The sequence below is a fragment of the Amborella trichopoda genome, chromosome 6 (assembly GCF_054954075.1).
Source record: "Amborella trichopoda isolate Santa Cruz 75 chromosome 6, AtrichopodaSantaCruz75HAP2 v2.0, whole genome shotgun sequence".
NCBI classification, from domain to species: Eukaryota; Viridiplantae; Streptophyta; class Magnoliopsida; order Amborellales; family Amborellaceae; genus Amborella; species Amborella trichopoda.
The window spans coordinates 9,847,588-9,863,246 of NC_142341.1; the positions used below are offsets into that span (position 1 = coordinate 9,847,588).

At 31.6% G+C, this 15,659-nt stretch overlaps 1 protein-coding gene across 12 annotated transcripts in view; it reads left to right on the forward strand.

The window, feature by feature from the left end:
• LOC18438046 (agamous-like MADS-box protein AGL11) overlaps positions 1-4,601 on the forward strand; it is a 79,917-nt gene extending 75,316 nt beyond the window's left edge. For 7 of the 12 annotated variants that reach the window (XR_016057690.1, XR_002281629.2, XR_016057691.1 and 4 more), the window contains 6 exons: positions 1,529-1,590; positions 1,754-1,853; positions 1,957-2,317; positions 3,118-3,159; positions 4,023-4,086; positions 4,245-4,601. Coding sequence is in view for 2 of the 12 variants with exons in the window: in XM_020669819.2 (XP_020525478.1) it covers positions 1,529-1,590; positions 1,754-1,853; positions 1,957-1,998; positions 3,118-3,159; positions 4,023-4,086; positions 4,245-4,249 (315 nt within the window). In the remaining 10 variants the exon portion in view is untranslated. Of the gene's footprint in view, positions 1-1,528; positions 1,591-1,753; positions 3,160-4,022; positions 4,087-4,244 lie in introns of all 12 variants that reach the window. The other 5 variants (XR_016057694.1, XR_016057696.1, XM_020669819.2 and 2 more) reach the window with 5 other exon arrangements.
• The last annotated feature ends 11,058 nt before the right edge of the window (positions 4,602-15,659 follow it).

Consider the following 15,659-nt stretch of genomic DNA (forward strand, 5'->3'; position numbering starts at 1 on the left):
AAGTGTTTGAGGATTTCAAGAAAATCCGGTTCACTCTTCTAAATTTAGAAGGATATGGAGCCCTTGCATAGATCTTTGCACTTCTCTACTTATGGGGATTATATGGATGGACTTTAGTTAACTAGTTTTTTATCTTAGACTGACTTCTAGATTGTTTAAAACCAACTATTTATGTGACTGGACGTGCAACTTTTTTATGTGAATGGAAATGCATTTTTCAATCAATCTTGAAGGGTATTGCAGGGAATTTAGGTTCCTCTAAAAATCTCTAAACCAATTCCATCATGTCGTTTATTGACTACAAAAACAAGGCTTCATATCAAATGAACTCCTGGTTTCCCTACATTATCTGATGAATTAATTACATTCTTGAATTCAAGAATAGTATGGCCACCATATTGTTTAGTAATCTACCTAATGTTTTTTGTGTCTACCACCCCAAACTTGGGAGGCAACACTAGCCCCTCTGTATATTTTTCCACACACATTATTTGGCACCATTATATCAAATTCGTTGGCTTGGGGTGTGTCATGAAGATCGAGAAAATTGTTTTGAGCACTGTGTCTTGTCACTAACATGCTCACAACCAACCAATTTGAAATCTAAATGATAAAAGGGATTCTAACCTTCTTTCACTAACAATAAATGGTCTCTTGCATAACTTTTCCAATAAAATTTGGTAGGATAGCTAGAGAAGAAGCAACTAAGGACAAGTGGGACTAACATAAACCACCTCGGAAGTAAATCCATCGAAAAAATTGCCACAGAGACATTGAGATAGAAAAAGTACACTTCCATTTAACTTATATTAACAGAAGAAAGAGAACTTCCATATAGCTTAGACTAATGAGAAAGAAAGTATATGCATACATGCCTATAATATCTCTGTCCTTAGTTGCAAAGCTTATATATCGCCTTATGGTTTATATCCAACCATAACCTTATTAATTACACAACTCAAAGCCATACAAAGCCTCTTTGTTTTTCTTAGGGTAATTCAGTGCGGAAGACAGGCTCCTACCTACCCTTTTTTTTATAAGAGTTAGCATTTTGAAGGTGTTAGTGGGGTGCTGTCAGTGACAATGGAAACCACAATGTCATGACTTGGGTGTGGGGGTGCTACCACCATGACCCGAGCCCCTTTCCCTACCAAGCCTATTTATTGTTTCTAGAAATGCAATTTTTTTCTCAAAAGCATTTTCATACACACCCATTTTCTGATCTCAATTGGAAACTAGGAATGCTGAAAACTTATAAACATGAAACTAACAAATGGGCTAGTTCACATAACCATCATGTGCATGAAGAATATCCCTCAGGTCATGAAACCAAAGATGATTAGTTAAACCTAATCTTCCTCGTTCATCAAAGATCATTAGTTAAACCTAATCTTCCCCTACAAATTGCGATCATTCGTCTTTCAAACATGGTACCAAAGCTTGTATCATAGTTCTTTATGTATTTGAAGTTTTGTTTTGATTTGTATACTTTTTATTGATTTAGTGAATATTATGTACTTTGTTATAGTTCATGATGGAAGAATTGGACAATATGAAAAGCACAGTTCGTGCATTGGAGGCCAAAAATAAGTAAGTTTCTTTAGAATTGCAGAAGAACCAGAGTCATTGTGGACTGTTAACATAGGCATTTGGAATATCAGATAGTTTCATAACCCCTCTGTTACTGTTACATGCATTCACCATTGATATTTAGAAGCCTTTTTTTTTTTTTCTGAAACTGTGATACTTACAGGCACTTATGTGGACAAGACCTGCTGCCCCTCCAGTTGAAAGAATTGAAGAAGCTCGAGAAAGAGTTAAATACTGGCTTGGATCGAATTCGTATAAGAAAGGCAGTGGCACTAACTAGAATCATGAAATTTTGGGAAACTTATTTGGGCCATTAATTTTTAACTGTGATGTTTGCCTTGGTTATTTTCCACTCTTCTTATGCAGAGACAGGTACTTTCAGAGCACACTTGCCTTCTGAAAGAAAAGGTGCAAACTCGACCCCATAATCCATGGAAACATAATTTCAATTGCATAGTCCAAAATTTCTTTTTGGAAAACTATGAATGCACCTCTGATTTTGAAAGTTCTATGAAGAAATGCAGGTTTTCAAAATTTAGTAAAGATAATTGTCTACATATATAGTGAAGGTGCTCAAGAAAAGGTAACTGTGGAAGAGTAGGATATAGGGTGGGTGGTTGCTTGGTCCAATCCATACATTTCTTACCATATTCTTAGATCTGGTGCTTACATCCTTACATTGTGTGGGCAAGGAGGTTGAAGAATATCACCTATGCTCAAAAACCAGGTATTTTCCTTCATCAAGCTTACTGTAATGGCTAGACCAGGGAGGGCAAAAATGTCAAAAGCTCATGGAAGTATAAGTTATTACTGGATGTTTTGCTCCCCCTTATTTGGGGTCTGGCCATATGTATATGAAATATATTCCTCTTGCTCTTAAAGCACCTAATAGGAACAAACTGGTTTAAGGATCATTGACCACATATAGTTTAACAGCAGAGTTAACAGGGCAAAATAGTAAAAATGAACACTCTCAATCTAGTGGTGCTTTTGACCTGCCTGAGTCCATAAAGAAGAATACTTTTGCAGCCATTGAAATTACTTAAAGGAGAGAAAAACAAGATGAAATCAAAGAATAAAAATTCCATTTCTAAATTATAAAAGGTCCTATGCTGGCACCATAGATCCCTACATTAGCTCCTCTTTGAGCCTTTACAATATTAACAAGAGGCAGTCAGTTTGTCTTTTTTCATCATCATCATGATTCGAGCCTTGTTTTAACTATTTGGGGTAGTTTTCATCTTTTTTGGTTCAAAAAATGATGGGAAGAATTAATGGGGAGATTTGTGACATGGACATAGGTATTTATGTTTTTAAGCATGTTGACACACATGGACCCTGCAGTCATATCTAACACTTCACATCCAAGCAAGTAGTTGTGAAATGCACCTGCTAATTGAGAGATTGTGCACAGCTAGCCATGTTTCCAATTTTCTCACTATCTTTAACTAATTTTATTTCACTGTTTATCTGGATCCCGTCTAATCTAGAGTTCTCATAAAACTGTTTTGTTTTACCTATGTGCAGTGTAGAGATCTCAAACGTGAAAATATGCACCTTCAAAGAAAAGTAAGATATCCACAAATAGAGTTTATATACTTCGAGGATTGTATGTAGGGTTGTTAATTGGTCTGGTTGGGTTGGATTTGCATCGACCCTGATCTGGGCCTAGATAGACCCAAACCCGACCTTGACCAGTGTTCAATCTAGTTCATTGGACTCAAACCCCCACTGTACATGGTTGGGTCCAAGTCTCAATAAAAAGAAAAATAAATTTTACCTTATATATCGTATAATATATAAACAATACTGCATATACAAGTATATTATGTATAAAAGTCAGGTGCTTCCGGTAAGGTGGATCTTGAATCAAACACGAGCGAACCGGATAAGTTATAGGATAGCCTCAAACTGGGTCTAGGTTATTTGGACCTGGACCTGATCCACTTTCTTCAATATTTTGGTCCAGAAACATGCATGTGTTGGGTTGACACATCCGACCCAATTGCCACCCCTTATGCTAGGCTGTTATTAAGCATGCTACATGTAGCATCAACTGTCCATTAGGGAAAATGGATGGCTGATGAGTACTCTTTTTCTCAAATGGAAATAGTTTTTTGTTTGGTAGTTTAGTGGGGTGGGGTCCTCCTATCTGTGGTACGAATGGAACTCAATATGTTATGTTGTGGCAATCTACCACCTTGACCATGTAGCCTAGAGCCCATACCTGCTAAAATGGAACTTAGCATACTTAAATGGGAAATGGTTCGAATCAGTTGTCACTATTTGATAATGGACTGTTGATTGAAACCACTTCTAGATACTTGGCACACTGAAGACTTGCTACCAGTACCGTAATATGCTCTTCCTATTTAAAATGTTTTTAATTATGGACTAATGTTATGATATGTTTGCTTGAATTTTGAGAGCAGCTGGTGGAGACCGACAGCGCTCTTAATAACTTGGAGCAAGGGGAAGGTGACAAGGCCATCCAAGGTCAGTACCTTAGAATTTAGTCTCAATTGAGTGCCTTTCGCTCTCTATAATTCCCTCGGGTTTATTCATGACTTTGAAAATGCATTACTTATGTGAAAGATGAAATCAAACACCCTGCTCTCAAGCAGTGCTGATATTTCTCGTGATTCATGGCACAGGTTGACTACTATTCCTTGGGATGGAAGTTCTCTCTTCCTCTCTCTCACACAAACCTTAAATAATAAGGATGAAATCCCACACTTGAGCAAACTAGTTTCTAGTAAATATGTTATAAGGATGAAGTCTCTGACTCTTGAATAGCAACTTCTAATTCATATGTAATTAAGATGAAGTGTCTCGTTTTTTATTTTTTTGGTGGGTGACAAAACCCTTAATAATATGTAATAAGCATGAAGTCCCTCGCTTGAGCAAACTGGTTTCTAATAATTATGTAATAAGGATGAAGTCTCTCACGTGTGAATGAGCAAACAACTTCCAATTAATATGTAATAACGATGAAGTCTCGTTTCTGTTTTTTTTTTTGTTTTTGGTGTGTGACAAAAACTAACATTTTAATCAGTTTTCAGATTACATCGAATGCATTTGCCAACATGCCATTTACGTAAAGGAAAAATAATTAAATAAACTACATAAAAAAATAGAAAATGATCTCCCCACAAAATGATTAAAGCAGCAGCGTGAGCACCCATCTTTTCTAGATCATCAGTTACTAAAAAATAGAAAATAAGAATGAACTCTACCACACAAAAACAAAGTTTAAGGGAAAAATTGTATTCATCGAGCACATGTACAGTTTTATTTAAGGGGGTGTTTGATAACAGGAAGCCTTGGCTGTAAGAGTGTAGCACTGATTTGGAAGCTGCAGCTTCTTACAACTTTCAAAGCGATATTAATAAATAAGGAATCCATGGCTTTCATGTTACTTCACGAAAGGTGCAACTATTAATATTGGTGGAAGATGACTCTTTGAAAAATTTACTTTTGAGATTGAATTGTATTTTAATTACTAGAATTTAATACATGCGCAATGTATGTGCATATCATTAGTATATGTTATACACAAATATGTTGTTATATATGGGAGAATCTAAGGTTAGCCCACTAGCTAACAACGACAGTATAAGTCCAATGATCCAGATTGAATTTGGGTCGATACAATGATCACGATTGCATTTCGTATTTGAATTTTAATTTATCTTTTGAATATTGGAGGATTTATTTTTAAAAAAATAGGAGGATTTAATAAAAATATAAAAAAATAAATCTTCAAAATTAAATTGATCAAAATACATCTAAAACTTTTAAGGGTATTTTTGCTTTTCGAATTGTTTTTTAATATTTTTATTAGATGAGCTTTGATTAGAAGAATTGACATCTTAAATATCATGTGATTTGGATTTGTAGAAAAAATATTAAAATTATATTACGAAATGAGGTCGTGATCGTCAGATCGACCTAGATTCAATTTGGGCTGTTGAGTTTATATTATTCCATCAATCTATGGGATAAAAAATTGAATTAAGGTGCACTTTAAAAATTCACTAAAAGTTATTTTGATGCTAGAAACACCCTAAATTCGATTATTTCAACCTCTAGATGTATCGACTTGAGAACAAATAGATTGCAAGTTTGGAAATAATGCATATTATAATGTATTAAAAGACCATAAATTTTCAAGATTTTCAAGTGTTCATAGATATGTTGATTTTATACTATTTTTTAAAATGATGGTGTAGGGCCACTAGCCTATAGATACATTTGAGTCCAACGACCCAGATTCAATTTGTTTGATGATCGTGATTGCATTTTGTATTTGAATTTTAACTTTTTTTTCTTATAAATTCAAATCACTTGAAATTTTGACGGGTTTTTTTTTTTTAACTAAAGAATCTAAACAAAATATTTCGTGTAAAATAAATTGATCAAAATACCCCTGAAGGGTATTTTGATCAATTTATATCTTACAAATTACTTTCTTAATGTTTTTATTACGTGCACCTTATGAGAAAAATAGATACCTAAATTTTATGTGATTTGGATTTGTTGAACAAAACTTAAAATTAAAATACAAAATGGTGTCGTGACCGTCAGATCGGTCCAGAATGAATCTGAGCTATTAGGCTTATATGTAGCCGTAAGTTAGTAGGCCTATGCTATCATTTCCTTATCGCACGGTCACGATTGTCTGGTAGTATTTCACATTTTATTTTTTTCTTCTATAAATCGAAATGATATCAAATTTAGAGCGTATGCATATTTTAGTGAGGCGTACCTAATAAAAATATGAAAAAAATATTTCGTAAAATATAAATTGATCAAAATACCCCCGTAAATTTTCAGAGGTATTTTGGTTAATTTATATTCTACGAATTATTTTTTTTATATTTTTATTAGATTATCCTATTTTTTATGAACACATATTCCAGATTTCACATCATTCCGATTTGTAGAAAAAAAAATGAAAATTGAAAAACTACCAAACAACTGTAATCGTGCGATGAACTTTGAACGATGATGAGCATAAGCAAAATCACTGTTCATTTTCGCCTATAGGCATTGCGTAGTGTTTTTCATATATATATATATGAGCAATGATATTATACAACCGTTGTATAGTAATATGTTGCAAAAAGGTTAAAAAACATTCTAATGGCCAATTGTTTGATCCAAATTTTGAAATATACACTCTTTTCATTGTAATGAACAATCACAAACAAAGAAAAAAATGAAAACACAACCTAGAAAGTATTCTTTTGGCCCAATTAACATAGACCATTCATTTTGATGAGATGCTTAGATTTAGGCCTTAGAAAGATTTTTTCATTTCTAATTTTTTTGGATGGCTTTATTATCATAGATAAACAATGTTAAAAAAGAAAAAAATGATTTTCAGTTTATAAAGGCTAAGATTTTGAAATTCACAAAATGAATGTTCTAGATTCGTTTTTGGAGATGACTTATTTTGACCATATCTAGGATTCAAATTTAACTTTTTTTTTTTTCTTTGGAGATTGATTATTGAGATGAAGAGAGTGTGTGTGCCAAATTTGGGGTCATACAAATATCGCAAACATGGTTTTCTAGAAGTGTTGTTGTATTATACTTTGATACAACTGTTGCATTAGATCATTGCTTTATATATATAGGCAATGATTTCATGCACCAGTTGTATAGTAATATTATGCAACAACCTTAAAAAACCATCTTATGGCCATTTGTTTGATTCAAAATTTGAAATATACACTCTTTTTATTCTAATGAACAATCACAAAAAAAAGAAAAATTGAAGATAACCTAGAAAATATTTTTTAGCCCAATTAACATAGGCCATTCATTTTGGTGAGATGCTTAAATCTAGGCCTTAGAAGGATTTTTTCATTTCCAATTTTTTTGGATGGTTTTATTATCATTAGATGAACAATGTTAAAAAAAAAAAAAAAATGATTTTGAGTTTATAAAGGCTAAGATCTTGAAATTCACAAAATGAATGGTCTAGATTTGTTTTTGGAGAGGACTCATTTTGACCATAAATAGGGTTCAAATTGAACTTTTTTTGGAGGGGGGGTTGATTATTGAGATGAATTGAGTGTGTGCAAAATTTGGACTCATACAAATATCACAAACGTGGTTTTCTAGAAGTGTCGTTGCATTATACTTTGATACAAATGTTGCATTGGATAATTGCTCTATATATATTATAGGAAAAAGTTTATATAAGGATGCAACCTTATAATGTAGAACTACGGATGCAAAAAAAATCGAGCGGAAAAGGTAGTTTTAATGTTGAAAAACCCTTTGATTGATCATCTCGACATCGAGAAGTATGTCCATGAAAAATAAAAAGATTTTAAGTCTCAGAAATAGTGCATTTTACAAGATGTTCATATGTAAATAGATCTACTTGATTTTAACCATTTTTGAAATTTTAAATTTTATAATTAGATATAAAAATAGATTTTGAGATAATTCTAAGAACATTTTACATCAAAATTATAAACCATGAAAAAATTTGAAGGTGCACCTTACCTCTACAACTAAGGATGCATCCGTGTATATATATATATATATATATATATATATATATATATATATATATAGAAAAAAGCTAGGGTTAGCCTACTAGCTCATATGAACATATGAGCCCAAAGGCCTAGACTCAATCTGAGCCGATCTGATGATCACAGATGTCCGGTGGTGCTTGAATTTTATTGTTTTTTTTACAAATTCAAATCACTTGAAATTTTAGGTGTGTCAAGGTGCTCCGAATAAAAATATAAAAAAAAATATTTGAAAAAATAAAAATGATCAAAATACCCCCAGAAATGTTTTGGGGGTATTTTGGTCGAATTATTTCATGTAAAATATTTTTTTGATATCTTTTGAAGATTAACCTATTTTTTATGAACATGCGCCTAAAATTTTAAGTTATTTGGATTTGTAGAAAAATAAATAAAATTCAAATACTACCGGACATCCACGATCGTCAGACCGGCCCGGATTCAATCTGGGCCATTGAGCTCATATGTTCATATGACCTAGTGGCCTAACCCCATATTTTTCATATAGAGAAAAGATGGGATTAGCCCACTAGCTCATATGAACATATGAGCCGAACGACACAATTGAATCTGAACCGATCTGACGATCGCGGATATCCGATAGTATTTAAATTTTATTTGTTTTTTACATATCACTTGAAATTTTAGGTGTGTTGTTCTCATCAAGGCACACCTAATAAAAATATAAAAAAAATTATTCACAAAAAGTAAATGACTAAAATACCCCCTGAAACATTCCAGGGGTATTTTGGTCAATTTATTTCATGTAAAATATTGTTTTGATATTTTTCAAAGATTTACCTATTTTTTATGAACACACACCTAAAATTTCAAGTGATTTGGATTCGTAAAAAAGAAAATAAAATTCAAACACTACCAGATATCCGTGATCGTCAGATCGGTTCATATTCAATCTGAGATGTTGGGCTCATATATTTATATGAGCTAGTAGGCTAATCTCATATATATATATATATATATATATATATATATATATATATATATTAAATTAACTGAAGGAATTGGAACTGTTGGTATTTCACTAGTCTCTATGGGACCAGTGGTTTCTATTGGGTTATCTGTTATCAAATCATTGAATTCTATTTCATCTGTCTCAGAATCTTGTTGAGACATTTGTTGTAATTCTAATATTTGAATTCTTCCTTTTAATTGTACTATTTCGGATTTTATGTCTTTGATCTCTTTTTTGAGATCAGATATTGTAGGTTCTTTTTGAGAAGTATGTTGATCACTTACTCTTTTGATAATAGCAGAGAAATTATATTCATCTGGATTTTTGATAATGGGTGATTTTGATTTGTTTTTGGTAATATTGATGAATTGGGTGATGATAGCTCTTTTTTCATCGGGATCAGTTATTTTATCTATAATGTCTAATATAAAATTATCTTCCTGTGTGAGTGTGTGAACATTATGTTGAGGTAAAGGACAACTACAATCTTCTGATGATTCTGTAGTAGTCTCAGTATTGGTAGAAGAACTATCTGAACATATAAAATCAAGATCATTACTATCTATTTCTTCAGTATAAGAACTACTAGAAGTAGAGGAGGAAGAATCATATGATATTATACTTTTTAATTTTGCTTTAATTGAATCATCTATATTTAATGAGTCTATTTTCTTTTTTAATTTACATTGGTATTTATAATGTCCTACTTTACCACACTTATAGCATACTGGGAGTTTGCTTTTCCTCTTTGTATTGGGAGAAAATTTTTTGATTAGTTTTCTTTTTGATTTTTTATAATATTCCTTATCCTTATTTTTCTTTTTGGCTTTAATATAAGAAATCTTACTAGTAAAACTGTACCTTCATCTTCCAAACTTAGAGTCAAAAATAAAGAACAGATAATCATAAATGATATTGAGGAGAATATACAAAATTGGAATATTCCCAAGGTACCAATACATGATGTTTATAACAAAGGATCATTCAAACTTAAGATGGGTTATGCCATCAAGACTGTAGAAGAAAGTCTATCAGTCACACAAAATCAAGAAGACTTTCACCTACTCTCTAAAAAAGTAATAGAAAAACATAAAGAACATAATTACAAATATTTACACATTGGTCTAATTCAAATAGCCGTGAAACCTTTGACCCGACCAGGGTTGAACACTTCTGTGCTTGTATGCCTAAGAGATACAAGACACAATATTTTCACAGACTCTCTACTAGGCATGGTAGAATCCAGCCTCTGTAGCGGGCCAATATATTTTAACTGTTTTCCTAACTTTTCTGTTTCTTTAACAGACCCCAATATCTTAGATATATTAACAATAAATCTTAAAACACATGGTTTTAATATGATCCATGGATCACAAAATCTTGCCATAGTTTATCGAATATACTATAAAGTTATGAATACATTAAGTCCCAATACCTTGAAACTTGATCAAAAAGATCAAACAATTTTGTTCCAAACAAATATAGAAAAATCCAATATGATAGTCCCAAAGACTATAAAATGGTCAGATATAATTCTACCTCAATCATGGGCATTACAAAATGCCAACCAACCACGAGAAATTCCTCAACAGTTCATTCCTAATCATATCATAGAACATACAGATGGAAATGTAGAAATACAATTCCAAAATACAAATGCACGAACACAAGATGATATGGATATAAACAGGAAGAGAAATTCTAAACAAAATATACCAAGTAGAAAATCAATTTCTCACAACCCAAATGTTATTATATTACCACCTCCTCCTAGTCATAGTCATCCATCTTCATCCAATAGTCAAATAAGTTCATCTAATTCAGGAATACAATTTCAAGGAACACATAGAACCAGAGATAATATTGTAATCCCAACATATACATCATCTCATCCTACAACTTCTAATACTGAACCCAGTATAGAAGAATTATATGATTTTCAAGTTTGTACATTACAACTTGAAGAAGATGATCCTACTCAATATTCAGAAGAATATATAACAGCCTATCTAGCCGCCAAGCTAGAAAGGAAACAAAGAAAAATAAATAAAGCTTTTATTAAAAAAGATTATTTATCAGAAGAGAATAAAAATATTCGAGAATGGTATCTACAAAGATTTCAACCACCTAGATTAATGGAATTACTACATAAAAAATATAATAAATTTTTACATAAAGAAAGACTAAATATAGGATTTTTTCATTGGTTAAAAGATCTATGTTTAGAAAAGAATATTACTATTCCCGCTTTTGAAAAAATTCAAAAAATTCAAACCATAGAGGAAAAAACATATATAAGTACTGATGGTACTACAACTGCTAGTATTCATCCACCGGAGAAAAGCATTATACTCAAAACAGGCATTCCAAAGAAAAATGAGCCTGTACATTCTGCCTCCTTCTATGATATAGTGGCTACACCATATAAAGCCATACCTAAAGAAATCAATAAAAAACAAGAGTACATACCCCATATTGTAGAACAAAATAATTATACAAACCTATATCTACAATCCCTTGGAAAGCAAACTGAAAGAATAGAAAGAATAGTATCCAAGGAAAAATCTACTATATCTCCCATTCCTAAATCAGTATTATTTAAACCACCACCTGAGTTAAATAAGAATAAATTCCACATTGGAGAAAATAATAAATCCCTTATGGATCAATTAATCTCCAAATTATCCCAACTAGATTTAAAAGGAGTACCTTCACCTCAAATCCATATTCCTCCATCTATCATCACTTCACAGATACCTGAGTCATCTGACAAAGGTAAAGCCGTCATACCTGAGCATGAAACTATGATGCTCACCGAAGAAGAACCCATAATAGATGATACAATCCAAAATCAAGAAAAAGCATTTATGGATACTACACCTCTAATGGATACCATTAATAAAATAGCTTATGGGAAATACTGGAAACCCATAACAGCCTTACCCTATCATAAGAGACCGACTCCTGTTGACATCCAAATGGAAGAAGATTCAATACAACAGGCAGTATCTTATTCTGGAAGATCTATAGTCAATTGGCAGATAGATGGTTTATCCGAACTCAAAATACTAGATGTCATGAGACATATGACCATGTATGCCTCTGCAAATAAAATGGCAGGCAACCATGACCAAGAAGTCGCCAAAGCCATAGTAAATGGCTTCACAGGCTGGTTAAGAGGATGGTGGGACTTCTATGTGGATGATGACACCAAACAAAGGATTTTAAACAATACAAGACAATGGACTGGAAGAAATGAACAAAACCAAGAAGTTATATATACAGAAAGTGATGCTGTTAATACCCTGATATATACAATCACCTTACATTTTGTAGGCAGTACTTCATTACTTGCAGCAAGATCAGAAGACTTGCTATCTAATTTACGCTGTCCTACTCTTTCTCATTATAAATGGTATAAAGATGGGTTTGTCTAGAGTTAACAATCCCTAAAAATACAAAGGTTCAAGGGGGTTGTGATGTATTTATTTATCAAAACAATCATCACTTTTTTATTAAAAAATTTATTTAAAAGATAACTTTACCTTTAAGCAATTGAAAATTTGAAATTTTTTGCAAAAGTACAATGGCATTTTGGAAGTTAGTATTGTTGAACTTTATTTGTAGAGTGCTATGGTCATTTAGTTAAAATTTCAATTTTAGCTTTTATGGAAATGACAAAAGTACCCTTTGTCTTGTATTCATATTTACAAACTTGCCAATAAAAGTAATTTTTTTTAAAAAATAAACTACAGTATTAATAAATCCACCATTTACAACTCTCTCTATCTTGAACCTTTGTAATTTGAAGGGTTGTGAAGTTTAAAATCTCTCTATATATATATATGGAAAAGTCTTCTTAAAGCCTATAGGCAAAAATGAATAGTGATTTCGCCTACCCTCATCATCGTTCAAACTTCATTGCGCGGTCACGATTGTCCGGTAGTATTTTATTTTTTATTTTTTTTCTATCAATCAAAATGAATTGAAATTTGGAAGATATGTACATATTATAGAGGTTCATCTAATAAAAATATAAAAATAATTATTCGCAAAAATAAAATTGACCAAAATACCCCTAAAAATTTTCTAGGGGGTATTTTAGTCAATTTGTTTCATATAAAATATTTTTTTATATTTTTAGACGATTCCCCTATCCAAATTTTAACTCATTCCGATTTGTAGAAATAAAATAAAAAATAAAACACTACCGGATATTCGTGATTGCGCGATGAACTTTAGACAGTGATGGGGGTAGGCACAATCATTGTTCATGTTCGCCTATCGGCGTTGCATAGGATTTTCCTATATATATATATATATATATATATATATATATATATATATATATATATAAGGAAAGTCTTCCCAACTCTGATAGGCGAAAATGAACAATGATTTCGCCTATGCTTATTATCGTCCAAAGTTCATGGCATGGTCACGATTGTTTGATGGAGTTTCATTTTTCAATTTTTTTCTATGAATTAGAATGATTTGAAATTTGGAGTGTATGTACATCTTAGTGATGTGCACCTAATAAAAATATGAAAAACATATTTTGTAAAATATAAATTGACCAAAATAACCCCATAAATCTTTAGAGGTATTTTGGTTAATTTATATTTACGAATTATTTTTTTATATTTTTATTAGATTCTGTTAGTTTTTATGAACACACCTTCCAAATTTTAGATCATTTCGATTTGTAGAGAAAAAATGAAAATTAAAAAACTATCGGACAAATGTGATCTTGCGATGAACTTTAGACGGTGATGAGCATAGGAGAAATCACTGTTCCTTTTCGCATATGGGCATTGCGTATTGTTATATATATATATATATATATATATATATATATATATATATATATATATTCATGCGATGAACTTTGGACGGTGATGAGCATATGCAAAATCACTATTCCTCTATATGTATATGCATATATGTGTGTGTGTGTGTGTGTGCAATGATTTCATGCAACGGTTGCATCATAATATAATGCAACAACCTTCAAAAACCATGTTATGCCCATTTGTTTGATCCAAATTTGAAATATACACTTTATCCATTCTAGTGAACAATAAAAAAAAAAAAAAAAAGTTAAAACACAACCTAGAAAGTATTTTTTTTAGCCCAATTGACATAGGCCTTTCATTTTGGTAAGATGCTTAGATTTGGGCCGTAGAAGAATTTTTTCATTTCCAATCTTTTTGGATGACTTTATTATCATTATATGAACAATGTTAAAAAGAAAAAAATGATTTTGAGTTTATAAAGGCTAAGATCTTGAAATTCACAAAATGAATGGTCTAGATTCGTTTTTGGAGGGGACTCATTTTGACCATATCTCCGTCCCAAATTGAATTTTTTTTTTGTGGGATTGATTATTGAGATGAAGAGAGTGTATGTGTGCATAATTTTGGATCATACAAATATCACAAATATGGTTTTCTAGAAGTGTCGTTGCGTTATACTATGATACAACCGTTGTATGAAATCACACACACACACACACACATACACACACACACACACACACACATATATATATATATATATATATATATATATATATATATATATATATATATATATATATATATATATATATATGGTAAAAGATGGGATTAGCTCACTAGCTCATATGAACATATGAGCCCAATGGCCCAGATTGAATCTGGGCCGATCTGACGATCACAGATGTTTGGTAGTGTTTGAATTTTATTGTATTTTTCTACAGATTCAAACCACTCAAAATTTTAGGTATGTGTTCTTCTTATCAAGTTGCATCGAACAAAAATATAAACAAAATTATTCATGAAAAAAATGATCAAAATACCCCTTAAAACTTTTCGGGGGTTTTATTTTATGTAAAATATGTTTTTGATATTTTAAGAAGATTTACTTATTTTTTATGAATACACACATAAAATTTCAAGTAATTTGGATTTGTAGAAAAAAACCTAAAATTTAAACACTACCGGACATCTGTGATCATCAGATTGGCCCAGATTTAATCTAGAACGTTGGGCTTATATGTTCATATGAGCTAGTGGGCTAATCCTATATTTTCCCTATATATATATATATATATGAAAAAGTCTTCCTAATGCTTCTAGGTGAAAATGAATAGTGATTTTGCCTACCCTCATCACCATCCAAGTTCATCGCGCGGTCATGATTGTCCGGTAGTTTTTTTTTTTTTTTTATAAATCAGAATAACCTGAAATTTTGAGGGTATTTACATGTTATTGAGGCGCATCTAATAAAAATATAAAAAAAACTATCCGTAAATATATTGACCAAAATACCCCCAAAACATTTTGGGGGTATTTTGATCAATTTTTTCATGTAAATATTTTTTTATATATTTTTTGAAGATTCCTATATTTTTGATGAATACGCGCTCTAAACTTCAGGTCATTCTGATTTGTAGAAAAAAAAATGAAAATGAAATACTACTGAACAATCGTGACCGCGCGATGAACTTTGGACGGTGATGGGGGTAGGCGAAATCACTGCTCATTTTCGCCTATAGGCAT